The sequence below is a fragment of the Athene noctua genome, chromosome 3 (assembly GCF_965140245.1).
Source record: "Athene noctua chromosome 3, bAthNoc1.hap1.1, whole genome shotgun sequence".
Lineage (NCBI taxonomy): Eukaryota > Metazoa > Chordata > Aves > Strigiformes > Strigidae > Athene > Athene noctua.
The window spans coordinates 20166502-20180335 of record NC_134039.1 but is presented as its reverse complement, the minus strand read 5'-3'; the positions used below and the strand labels follow the sequence as shown (position 1 = coordinate 20180335).

The 13834-nt window shown below is 38.7% G+C and overlaps 1 protein-coding gene across 3 annotated transcripts in view; it reads right to left on the bottom strand.

The window, feature by feature from the left end:
• PTPRO (protein tyrosine phosphatase receptor type O) overlaps positions 1-13834 on the bottom strand; it is a 157113-nt gene that overhangs the window by 90495 nt on the left and 52784 nt on the right. Inside the window, exon 1 of one of the 3 annotated variants that reach the window (XM_074902205.1) lies at positions 2753-2846. The exons of the other annotated variants lie outside the window; for them this stretch is intronic. Within the exon in view, the coding sequence (XP_074758306.1) occupies positions 2753-2821 (69 nt within the window). The 5' untranslated portion in view covers positions 2822-2846. Of the gene's footprint in view, positions 1-2752; positions 2847-13834 lie in introns of those variants that run through there. 3 annotated transcript variants of the gene reach the window in all.

Sequence of the window (13834 nt, the reverse complement as noted above, 5' to 3'; positions counted from 1 at the left end):
CTCTGATATACTTTTTCTGCTATTATAGATCATAATCCAAATTTCCTGTTGCATTTCCAGTACTTCCCAGTCCTGTCCTGAATTAATATCAGGCATGGAAAACAACATAGCCAAAAAACTCAGTGGCTGGAAAAAAATCAATTTTAATATGGAGCCAAGGTTTATTTGCAAGGCTAAAAAGGAAATTTTTAATTTTCTGAAACTTCTTAGCTCAGCCCTAGTTACAAGACCTCAGAAGGAAACCAACGACAGGACAGCACTACAGTATCAGCTACCACATAATTCTCTATGCTCTCTAAGCAAGTTCAAGGAAACACCTCATGTGTTTTTGTACACTAACTCAGCATCCTGCTTCATTATAGAATTTCTTTAAAGTGGTCTAATTATACCTTACAGGAAATACATAATTTTCAATTTTTTCTTCATGGCCCAGGAGATGGTTCCCTGAAGAGAAAGATCTGAAATTTGCAGCTTTTTATAGCATCTCTAATTGCACGAAATAGAGATATGTCACCTGAGTAGATGTCCAGAACAAATGCATGGTAAAATTGTGGGTTTTTTGCAATTTGAATTAAAGAAATAAAGTATCTGGAAGGAAATTAGTTAGAAAAGGTGTTAGATTAGGTTGATGAAGTGTCTGTTTGATGCCCACCAGAAAGGGAACACCATTTTCTTATCAGTGATACCTTACACTTTTCAGCCCATACAACCAAACAATAATTAGTTTTCCAAGGTCACTCAACAAAAATAAAAAACAAAGAAACACAGTTTCAGAAGATAGTTGCTGAATCATTTTCTGTCTTTTAACACAAATAAAAAACAGTTTTTCATGCCTTAGGGGGGGGGAAAAATCTGCTTTTAAAGGTAAACCACAATTTGTGATCTTTCAGAAAACCCCCATCTTTAAAAATACAGAAGTTGTAGGTCTCTAAGGCTATTTAACTAAAGGTGATTGATGAAAACTGAAAAGCTACTGATTGTTTAACTTACTATCTCAAAAAATATCTGTAGTAAATGTAAAAATAAACACAAAAACCGTTTGAAATGTTAGTGAAAAGTAGGTGGTACATCTCAACTCCAAGAGACACCAAGAATACAAAAAAACCCTTGTTTCTTCATATTTTGTTTTTGCAACTATGTGCATATTATTCCTTTAAAAAGATATCTATAGCAAGTGCCAAACCATGGATTTTATGCAAAATCTCTACAGCAGAATGAATAATGAAAAAAGTATTAGCCAAATTATTTAATGCCATCTGCTCTTCCTGCATCGCTCCAACTGGGCAAAGAGCAAGGAAAGCTGCAGCATTTTCTTAGCTAGCGCAGAGCCAACACCAGCACCTTCCTCTGCCCTTCCTGAAGCTGCCAGCATGCCCCGATGGAGCCGAGGCAAGAGGCATGGCAACGTTGTACCCTGGTGTGTTTGTCTTTAAAGGTTATAGGAGAAAAATGTAGGTTGGAGCTATCCTAACCTCCCAGTTAAGGACAGATGTCTGCACACACTCAGGGAATTCACTGTAACTCACTTTGTTACATGCTGTCTTCCCAATAACCAGTACCTGAACTGCTTGCTTGAAAATTTGGCCCTGTTATTTTGGCAAACCATAAGAGGCCCAACACAACAGGTATTGGACAAGGTCTGGAGTGAGCGCTCCTTGGACAACAGATCGACTAACCCATGCCTTGCTTTTGTGATCAAGCCCCTTTTCCTACATTAGAAGAAAATGAGCTTCTCCATAATTCCTTATCTTTCCTATTATCTCATCCTGCTGCTGAGCCCACAATAGCAGGTGACAGATTGTGGAGAGGACTTTTAGAGCTATTGTAGATGCTTATCTGCTGTAAATCACAGTTTCATTACCTCCATTGGAATATGCTGAGCCATATCAGCTGAGGGTCTGACTCTGCATGCTGCACTTCAGAGCTGCAGTGCTGTCACCATCTCTGCACAGAAGCTACCAATTTTTGATTTGTAATTTAAATTAACGAAGAATGAATGTTATTATTTCTGTCACAGAAAAGGAGCTCCGCATACAGGGAGAAAAAAATAATGATACCGAGCTTTCTTTTCAGCTGTAACTCTTCAATGGTTTTACAAAGGAAGAAAGTACCATTATCCTGTTCCACAAATTAAGGCACAAAAAGAGACATGTGCAGATCCAGGGACAGGCTTTCATAAAAGGAAAAAAAAAAACAAAACAAAACAAAAACCAAACCAAACCTATATACACCAGGATTTAGCACAGATTAGAAACCTACAGAAAAACGATTCAGAAAACTCAAGAACTGGAAGCCTTATATCCAAATAAAGCAAAGTGATCAGAATAATGTGATGGCAAAAAGAGGGTAGAGTTTACACATTTCTTAACATTTTCCAGTAGAGCAGGGGTGTCTTTTATTGTAAGCTAACATCTTTCCTGCGTTTGTCAATCTCAATTCAACTGAAACTGAATAAACTAGGCTTGCTTTTTACAAGGTAGCCCAGGACAAAAACAAAAAAAAACCAAACCAAAACAAAACAAACCACAACAGCCAACACCACAAACAAACCAAAGATATGAAATTAGCTCTATTACCTTATTTCACAAAATGAGTAAAGTGTAGCAGTCAAGAACCAGTAGCACAATGCCAGCATGCACATTTGTTCCAAGGCTGGATAAAGACCCCTAAAAAGACCTCTAATGTAATTGCTGCAAAGAACTACAACAGGCAGGGCCAGTTCTAGCTTGGTGTAACTTCAGGGGAGACTTACCTCAGCTCTGCACTTGACCCACCCATTTCGGATCTGACATGCGTTGACAAACTCTCTACTCTGGTCCATGGGGCGAGACACAGAATGATAGCAAGGCCCCAGGCTGCGGAGGTCCCACGTGGCTGCACCTCCCCTGGGTTTGCTGTGCTGGGGGCCCTTGCTCCTCTGAACATCCTATTCTGTGACAAGTCATGGACTGTTCAGAATTTCCCAGCAACCTCCAAAAAGCCCTCCATAATCTCTCATTTAATGGTCATGTGAGGTCTCAGCATAATACGTCTAGATGAAAGTTAGGTTTCTGAATTTTAGGACTATGTATTCTTTTTTCTAACTTGAAAGGAAGCCATCTGGATTAAAGTCTTCTGGCTGTAGCTGCCAATGAAACACAATTAGCATTATTAAAGTGTGAAAGGTAGTCCCTGTAGATTTAGCCCTTTCCAGCAATGAGTGACAACATGTGTATTTATGGCTGCAAGAGAATTCTGGATAAAAACTTCCATTATTTAATTGCCCAGTTATTAAGACAATCTATATAACCAAGATGAGGAATTTTATCCCACTTAAAATAAACAAACCAAACCCAACCAAACCCCCAAAAGTATGTTGGTATAATGCTTATAATGACAATATGAGAGTCTATATTTGGTTTGTTAATAAAGATTTTTGTGACACTGCTTATCAGTTTATCTCATAATCACTAGAGTGCAATGATTTACTAAAGCCTTTAAAATACCATAATCCTTATTTGGGGGCTACATTACTGCACAAGTTCATACAGGGAACTCCTAGCAGACTCAGGAAGAGACTCTAGATATCCTAATTTCTTACCCTATGTTTAAACCTAGCAACTTGGCTAAACTTTTATAAACAAACCCTAGTCTGATCAATTACCCAGCTCAATCTTCTAAAAGCTTAAATAGTCTGTATGTTAAATGCATCCAGAAATCAAGTGTTTTCAAACAGCTGTCCTCACATTCACAGTAATGGGGTTGGCACCAAAATACCCAAAAGCATACCAACCATCACTGGCTGTATTACAGCCTCACCACGTGTCTGCTGGAAGCTGGCCCTTTGCACTTTACCTGACACAGTTTTGAGTAAAACCTCATTTCTCCCCTACTCCTCAGTTTGTTACTTCTTTCTGTTCTACAGTTTAGCAGAGCCTCCAAAACACAGCACTGAAGCCATCCACATGCCCACTACCTGACTGTAAACCCATTACTGCATTTGAACTGGGAATCCAAGCATCGCTTTGGCCCAATAAAACACACCTGTTGAAGTCGCAAACAGGAATTGTTTTCAAAAACGTGAGGATTCCACATATCAGTGTATTTATCCACCTCTGATTGTAGCTCACCCTCCAGTGCACTGCACAAACAGAGATTCACTAATTATCTTTGGAGGTGAGCTTGGCTACTCCAGCTTTGATGCTCTGCTTTGCAATTAAATGTATTCCAGCAGCCACATGGGGGAGAAGGAAAAAATACAGCTTCCAGTTCTTCAGTGACCTACTTACAGCAGTACAGCACCGTGGGGGAGGAGGGGGTCGAACTACAGCTTAATGCAAGCTGACACTTATCTGTGCTTCAGACTACACAGCAATCAATATCATATGTGACTTTCCATCCTACAGAAAATATTTGTAAAACAAGGAAAGTTAATGACAGGAAGAAATTAATACAAGACCTTGGTTCTCAAAACCTGTGGTAGTTTTAATCCCAATCCTTTTCTGCCTACTTTGCCATATCCCATAACACAGTACTCCCAAAATTTGTGTTAAATTCACTGTATTATTCAAATTATGGGAACCATTTTACCAAGCACTGTACAGTCACAGGCTGCTATCCCAGGTAGCATACCTTCTAACTAGGCAAGTACAGAGATTCTCATTCCTCCCTCTCAATGAATAAAGCAAGGCAAAGGAAGAGAATGTTATTTAAAATCAATAAGCTAAGTCAATGCTTGACCCACAGACAGACTTTAGATCTTCTCATTCATTTTATAAGCCCACCCCCAAAATGTGTATTTTTTTCCCCTCTCAGATTGTCTTTAAGCTTTAAGGCAATTAACCAGAATTGTCAGAGAAAGGTGTTGGTCATGGGAACATTTGTGCATTCCATCAGGGATCCTAAAATGCACTGGATTTTTAAGCATAGGATGTATTTTGGGGTACAGTTTCTGTTTTCAGTATTCCACTATCCTGATTTACAGCACAGAGAACTTAATTCCTGGACTTCACACTAACCATAATGCTTATTGGTGATATAGTCAAATGGAAGCCATACTTAACAGTGCTATAAGCTGGACTCTTCAAAAATGCCATATACTTACAGCATATGAAATGCCTATCATTTAAATATCACAGCGAATGTTTTGAAAGCTTAATTGCAAGAGTTGAGCCAAACACATCAGCAAGCGCTTAAAAACCTGTTCATTCATCTGCAGCTTTTTATATAATAGACTACAAAGTGAAGGAAACCCCTTTAACTTATCCTAGAGTAAGTTCAGAATAACAGTTTGAAGACAATCATCCACAATTTTTAAAATTTTTTATTTTCTGGTATCAGATAAAATACTAACAGTCAGTCCTGTTTCCAAAACTTTATATTAGAAATATCAAACATAAATTGTACAATGGCTACCCTGAACCTCAACAGCTAAGGATCAAGAAAGAAAGAAGAAAAAAATCAAAGAGAATATGGTTTGTCATCCTTTCAACCCCCACTCAGATGAGAAGCAGAGTACAACAGCACCATTTGCCCCAGCCAGAGGAGTTTCAGCCTGAATTACTAGCTTCCTCCTTTATTCTCTAGTTCAGTAGCCACACTGCTTGAAGGAATCATTCATATCTGTGGAATTTAGTAATCCACTTCTACAGCCATCACAGCAATTGGCTGTTCTCCATTCTCCCAACTATTTCTGAGTCACACTACCTAAGGCTGTGAGCTTGTCATATCTGATAATTGAGGTAGGGTCAGACACAGTCAGTGCTTTAACAAGAGACGGTTAGAAAGAGGTGAGATGCTATGGAGACGATGCCGGTTAATCAATGGACAGCAAATTACCCTTTGCATGATTCTGCACAGAGCATTGTTCCTTCAGTATGATCAGTTGTGATATAATTTCCATGGAGCTCAAAATGAAGAGAAATACTGTTTCCACTTGAAATGACAGTCAGAATATAATAATTTAATGAACAGATTTAAGGTAGTCAAAATCGTTATGATCTACTGCAATGGATAAATTCCTGAATTAATGTCTTGCAAGTGAGCTTGCAAAAAAACCTCCATTCAAATCACTGCTAAAATTCCATGGTTCAGTCAGAGGTTTCATTTAGCATCAGGTCCACACATCACTGCATTGTGACAAAGATGGAGGAGTTCTAATCTCAAATTTACCCAGCCTGAAGCATGGCATTAGATAAAGTGGGACTTGCTAGAGTCGGCCAATTACACCTATTTATAAAATTTTGTGCCACCAACCAGGCATTAAAATGAGGAAGCAATTACTGGTTTCTTGAAGTGTCTTTCCCTTCTAGTAACCCTCTGTAACTGTTACTAATACCACTGCTTTTGTATAGTTAAGAGTTTGGAGAGGAGGAATTATGCCCTGCACAGGAAAAATAGAATTTCCTTGTTGTTTCCCCGCTGTGCACCCAAGATCCTGTCACAGTCTGTCTTTTAACACATCAGTGTCTCACTTTATCCATCAGTACTGTAAATTATGTACTTTGCCTTGTAGTGACATTAAGGCTCAACAGTTGTAAAAACTTTGCAATGCTTGGAGGAATAACATCATCTGAAGTACACTGTGTATTCAATGCAACTGCACACTTTTCCTTTTTTTTTAAGCAGCTTCTTCAAAAGCATTCTGAGCATCTAAGCCCTTTTTTCTTTTCATATCAAGATGACTGATTGCATATTTAAAAGCATTAATTGGTTCTATGATAAGGTCTTTTAAAAACACTTAAATCTTCAAGATATAAGAAAGAAACACTGTAAATGCTGAAATAACTTACAATGCTCATACATTTTCACCAGTCCTTAATACATTCACACAATAAAGAGATCATTATAGGTGAGCTATATGGTATTTATTTAGAAAAGGCTGCTTGTAAGTAGCAGACTACTAATACATAACTTGTGGAACATTGTGCACGAACTATAGCATTCAGAACAACTGATCTCATTCCTTGATTTAATTATTCAGTTCTTTTTTAGGCTGGAGCTACGTGTCTGGGATATTTGCTTCAGATCTCGAGAGGGTATTGACCAGGTTTTCTTAAGTCTTCTGCATTATTTATCTCTTCCTACCATAAGGGGTCTGATAGGCATACTGTTTCAATAATTAAATGTCAACAATTCATGCTGTTGGCCAAAACCCATAGGACCTTCATAAATAAATAATAACATCTTGCATTTTTATAGCTTCTTTCATTCAAGGGTCTCAAAGTGCTTGGCAAATATTCATTAAGACACCCCCCACCCCACCCCCATAGCCTTGTAAGGTAATTCAGAATTATTCTACTCTCAGTTTTCCACAACTGGGAAAATCAGCACATGGAGGTGGATCAGTTAGTCCAAGGTCACGGCTCAAAAGCCAGTGGCCGAGGTGGGGGCAGAGCCCGTAATGACAGTTCTCCTTGCCAGGTTCTGCACTGGTGGCAGTGGAAAGCAGATGTGACCCCAGGGACCTCACTTAAGTCAAAGCCATATAAAAGCAATGGGGCAAGGTGGCAGGAAATCAGCACCTGCCCTACTCTTGATTCTTGTTTTAAACATGTTTTATTACCACATTGCCAAACAAAATGACGGAAGAAACTCTGTATGGTCCACTTGTCTGACCCAGCCCTGCCATTTCTCTGTTAATAATGGTGCTGCTGCAGCCAGCAGCCATCTCAGTTAGAGCAAGGAAATACTCAATTATCTTATTTCTACTACAATCCATCAACATGTTCATTAGAAGTCATATATCTGTGTTTTATTCACCTTTTTCCAGTCATTTTTGTTAGCATCATTCTCCATGACCCCTTTTTCACTCCATACTGAGGAAAACAAGAAGGATAATAATGATGTTACATTTCTATAGAGGCTTTCATCCTGCTGACATGTTGAGAGCAATGATGAGCACAGAAATAACATAAGAAGCTTTTCAGGCATCTTTTTCTGGAATTAGAAACGAGTTTCTGAGGAGAGAAAGGCTGAATCTGAAAGCTGAGTGCACACCACTCGCTCTGCTTGCTCAGGTAGTTCTCAGCCATTAATCCTACTCCCAGTCCTCCAAAGAGATGACAAAAATACACACAGTGATGATCTCAACAGCCGAAACAAACCTCCCATTAAGATTCTTGCAACAAATATCAAGTTCAAAAAAGCTCCAGAACTGTGCTCCATTGCAGTTCATTTCTGCTTTGAATGCAATGCAAACCAGAACACTATATGTTTTTAGAGAAAGAAAGCAATATCCAAAAGTGCTTTCACTCAGAAATAGCACTTTAGGATCTCCATTGATTTCATGGGAATGTCCATGTTTCCACCCCTCACCCACACTGTCACTGTATACATATATACACATACACCTGTATACAGTGTATATACATACTGTGTATGCACACACAAAGTACAGCCTCAGACCGGTAAGGTGTTTCACAATGACTAAATCTGAGCACAAGTTATCCCTTAACTTTTCACTAATTAGTACCATTTAGCAGATGCTTGAATGTATATATTTGTTCCAGATGAGGCTTCCTGAAATTCTGCTTCCTGAAATTCTGTTATTACAGACAGGAATATTTGCTAATTTTCAAGAACCAATATAGATTGGTTAACATTGCTGTAGATTTCACATCCATTTATTAAGACACAAACCATCAATGCCTTATGTGTGTGTGTGTGATTTTCAAATAAATGGACTGATTTGCTCTGTTGATGATAAAGGTTAGGGGCTCTGATGAAAAAGAGATGACATGAAGCAGCATTCATAGACATTATCATGGGTCAATATACACACATTGTCCTATCTGAACTTGACCAATGTTCATTGCCAGTAAGAAAAAGATGAAATACTATTGAAATTTAAGGATATAAGGATATATTTAAGACTATATTTAAATATTTAAGGATATCACATTAGATGAATAAAAATAAAATCAATTTTATAAATTGTGAAAATTAGTAAAAAAAAAATGAAAAATAGGATATATGATGCTTTAACAATAGTAATTCACCTCTTTCTCCTGCAGGTTCTTTTCTCCATGCCTGTGCTATTCCTCTGCTTCTTGAATGTCCCTTTCATCAAGCTTCATGTCTGCTTTCAGATCCCTTCACTCTGCAGAGCTATAAATTTGGAGCAATTTAGGGAAAGTGTATGGTCTTTTAATTACCACATTTCTGTGTCCACCACATACTTTCTAAGTCATCCTTCCCCATATTTTTCTCATTAAGTCATCCAACCTAGAAACTAACCTTATTAGTGGTTTTAGCTTCAGCTATGTGAGATACTAAGTTGTGGAATACAATTATGAAAAGACAGGAGACCATACATCACTTTTTTGGCAGCAATGTTGGCAATGTGGTGGATGTCTAAAGACCTATTTACCATTTGTGCAACAACCAGTTGATTGGTCATAGGACCTATTTCATCCATATGCATACCTATGATTTGCTAGTGCTCTCTAACTGAATTTAGATTGAGCATGCTGTGTCAGAATAATGCATGTTCTGTTGACGAGCTACAATTGTCTCTCAGTTTTCTATATAGTTTGCATAAATGGTCCCATCACACCCCTTACAACCTTGTATAAGACTAGCTCATAGGGCAAAATGTTGTTGATGTGGGTTGAAGTGGCCATGAAAACAAGAGGGGACATATTTTGATATTAATATCACTATCTAAATTTGGGTTCATAAAGGACTTTTGAACTTACTCTCTAAAAGCCTGAGCACATTTGGTCAAGGTCCCACATCCTATACTACTTCACTGAACGCCTTTCTCCTTGGAAGACTGCTTCACAGTGTCCTTAAAATATGGAGTTCCACCATGATCAAGCCCAAAAGGTACATACGCTTTGTTGGACTGTTACTTCAGATAGTTTCACATCTCTTTGTGTCTTCATGGAAATCTGTGTGTGAGTGTGTGTGCGCGCGAGTGAACATCCATGTGTATGTGTGCTAGCAAACATATAAATGATTAATTTAGATAGACTTAAGCCTGTCTCAGAAGATTAGAATATTGTTTCAAGACAATAAACTCCTTAATGCTGGATACTTAAATACTACTATTGAAACACATTTTTATTCACTTTTTATATTACTTGGAATACTCTCTGCTTTCCTTGTCGTCTCCTCAAGATCCAGCAAGAAGTACAAGACAAATACAGTTAATTTTCAAAGCAGACACTATTGATATCATGTCACTGCTCTATTAAAATGACATTTTGCACTATGCAGAATGAAGATGCAAAAGTTATTTAATCTGATGGATGCTAGAGCAGTAAGGCAATAGTTGCTCACTGCAACATTATTCAATAGATAAAATTTAGCTGGCTTTGGAAAAGTCACTCTTATATAAGGGGTGCTACTGAACACTTTATCACACTTTCAGAATACATCACCCACCTTTAACATTCCCTCTCCCTCCCAGTAAAACTGTCTTAAATCCAGTCAAAGCAAGTGTGACTGAAATATTACTAAATTCTATCTTCTGGATCAGATTAAGCTATTAGAATGGCTGCAATAATATCTGTATTCTACAATCTGTTTTCTCAGCTCCTCCCTGTTTCTTTACTATAGACCTCTTATAAAAACAAAACAAAGCCAAAAGTACACCCACAAGCCCTGTATATGAAGTGAGCAAAAATTCTCAGATTTGACTCTGAAGACTTTTGCCTTTTGCATGCAAAAGCCTGTGTCTACACAAGACAAAAGTTTGTAGTTTGAGTCTACAGGTATTGCCTGATCCACATGGGGACACTCCATGCAAACTGAGTATGCAGAAGTAATCAGCTATTAAGCTGAGAAGACTCTCATTCTGCTTTTAGAAAATTTGTATCTATATTGTGCTGTTCATTCATCCCAATGCATAATCTGGAAACTCCCCTAGAAGAGCTAAACAAAAAACCTACATTAGGAGAAAAGACTGATCAAACTTTGAGCAGTCAGTGATGACAACAACTTTACTTGCATGAATGAGGACTACTTACATAGGGCTTTTACTTCCTCCACCGTACTCCAAGAAGCATCTACACAAAACAGGATGAAGCCAGGCACTTGGGGAACACAGCTGTGCAACAATGGCAGAGCAGCTGTGCAGAGCCTCATTAGTGCTGCTGAGAAGCAGTTCATTCATATCTATTTCAGGTATCCCCCCGGTACTGCATATGGACATACTTTCAACCACAGCCAAAGCCCACTAAAACAAAGAGCTAATTGCTAATCCCGATTATTTTTTTAATTGAAAGAGCTTGAGTCACTCGGGGTATGTCCACAGAGGTTTTTTGCAGACAGATGGGAAACTGGCTTGCCCGGGTTTTGGGCTGCATGAACATATCCTAGCTTCATCCAAGAGCCACAGAGATACAATTAATATGACTCTGTGCTTAAACTAATCAAGCTCTGCCAAGAACTTTCCTCATACAACGTGTTACCAGCCTACACGAAGACTGACAGTTTTCACTTCTACAATTTTCTTCTGCTCTGGAAATATATAAAAATGAGCAGAGGAACTGGATTCTAGCAGCCTGTGAACTTTTCAGCAATAAAGATGATGTTCATCTTCTCTCAGACAAGAACATAGAACAGACCAGGCAAACAAGCCCAGGAAGATAGTGAAGGATAAAGAAAGCACAAGTGGCAACATTGCTATATGGATGACAGATCTACACACAGGTGTTAGGAGGCAGTCCTTTTTGTCCCACTCTGGCAAGCAGAGGCCACAGCTGTGGCGTGCTGCTTGGAAAGCCTCTGCCTCCTGCCATCAGTAGAGTCTTTACTTTTTTTCTCTGCCATGCAAGAAATAGACTGAGTCTGTAAAAAAGATTTGCACCATAAAGTCATGGAAAACTCTTGTCTCTGGCAGAGCACGGGAAACAAGCTGTCACTGACAGGGTATATCAGTTTATTTAGGTCATTTATAGGAGAGTTTCTCAGCTGCTGGCTGCCTTATAAGGGGAGATGGGCCATCAGTGCTAGGCCACCAGTCCCTACCACTGGAGCCAATTGTTTTTACTTGCCAGGGTAAATTTGATGTGAAAGGTAGCATGGGAACTTCTGTTTGTACCTGGGTGCAGACAAGGAACAATATTAAGCAGAAAAAGCAGGGGTTTAAAGTCAGCAGTGTGGCATTACTAGCTTTTTTGATAGCAAGTCAGACCAGATGAAGCTTCCAAGGGACCTGACCAGTAGCAGCAAAATACTTCTAATCCAAACAACTGTATTAATAGCCACTCTGTGGTGAGGATCCCATGTGATAAATATACCCACAGGAATCCAAGGCTCATGCTGGTAATCTTGAAAGTTCCCAGAGGTCTGATTATTTTGCAGTAATGTTGCAACCCTTGTCAAGACTCATTGCTTAATCAATCTCTGCAGAATCATTGGGCTAACCAGTGTTTCACTGACAGGATAACCAGCACCAGCCTCTGAGCTTTACTTCTGCACAACTGTCATATATTAACAGAGCCAATAAAGAATAATTGGCCATTAGCAGTTCAATACCACCAGTCATTCAAACCAAAACAAGGTTTGCTAAGAGGAAAGGAAACAAGACAGGAATATATACCTCCTAAGGAAAATCCTTGCTTTGGTCATTTCTCTCCTGATGTACATGTTTACTACATTTTTCTTAGTATCACCTCTTGATTCATAACAGCTTATTTTAACTGATCATATTCTCAAATTCATTTTTGTAAGGCAAGAAGGCAGCATTCTGGTTGTCTATTCTGACATTTCACATAACCCAGGCCAGAAGAACACCAACCAATTTACTTCTCGAGTTAAGCCTAAAACATCTGCTTGAGCCATAACACACTTTTACACAGATTCCCAGTCTTGGCATCACCTGATCACCTGTATCAATTTTTCTTTGTCTTGTAATATTTAAAGAAAAACATGTATAAAAGAATGTCATGGTTTAACCCCAAGAGGCAACTAAGTACCATGCAGCCACTTGCTCATTCCTCCCCACCCTGCTGGGGTGTAAGGAAGAAAGGAAAATTCATGGACTGAGATAAGAACAGTTCAATAATTGAAATAAAATAAAATATAATAATAATTGTAACGAAAGTAAAGATAAGGAGAGATAAACAAAACCCAAGAAAGACAAACGATGCACAATGCAATTGCTTACCACCTGCTGATCAATGCCCAGTCAGTCTCTGAGCAGCAATCAGCCCCTCCTGGCCAACTCCTCCCAGTTTATATACTGAGCATGGCATCCTACGGTATGGAATATCCCTTTGGCTAGTTCAAGTCAGCTGTACTGACCATGCTCCCTCCCAGCTCATTTGCAGAGTATGGGAAACTGAAAAGTCCTTGATTTAGGATAAGCACTGCTTAGGAACTACTAAAACATTGTGTGTTATGAACATTATCATCATACCAAATCCAAAATACACACTGCACCAGCTACTAGGAAGAAAATTAACTCTGTCCCAGCCAAACCCAGGACAAGGGTAGATATTACTGAATTAAATACTTACAAGTAAGGAAGAATCCACTACTTCCCTAAGTTGCTACAGATATTAATTACCCATAATGTAAAAATTTTTATTTCATATTAAACTCAGCATCAAATCCTCTGATCTAACAGAAAGGAAAATATGGGAGATCAAAAAGCTGTGTAGTATCAGAAGTCTCTTTTCCATGTTGGTTCTTCGAGACCATAATTAAACTGATTCCTTCCCTTCCCATAGATAAGCTAACTAGACAGAGCTTCTTTAATCTCACACTACAAGGCATGTTCCCCAAGCCTCACATCACTCCCATACCTTCTTCCCTAAGCATTTTCCAAATTCGTGGCAGCTTTTTTGAAGAGATATAAAAAACACAGCTTAGAAACAGTCTGCAGAGTCATAAGCCCAGGCAG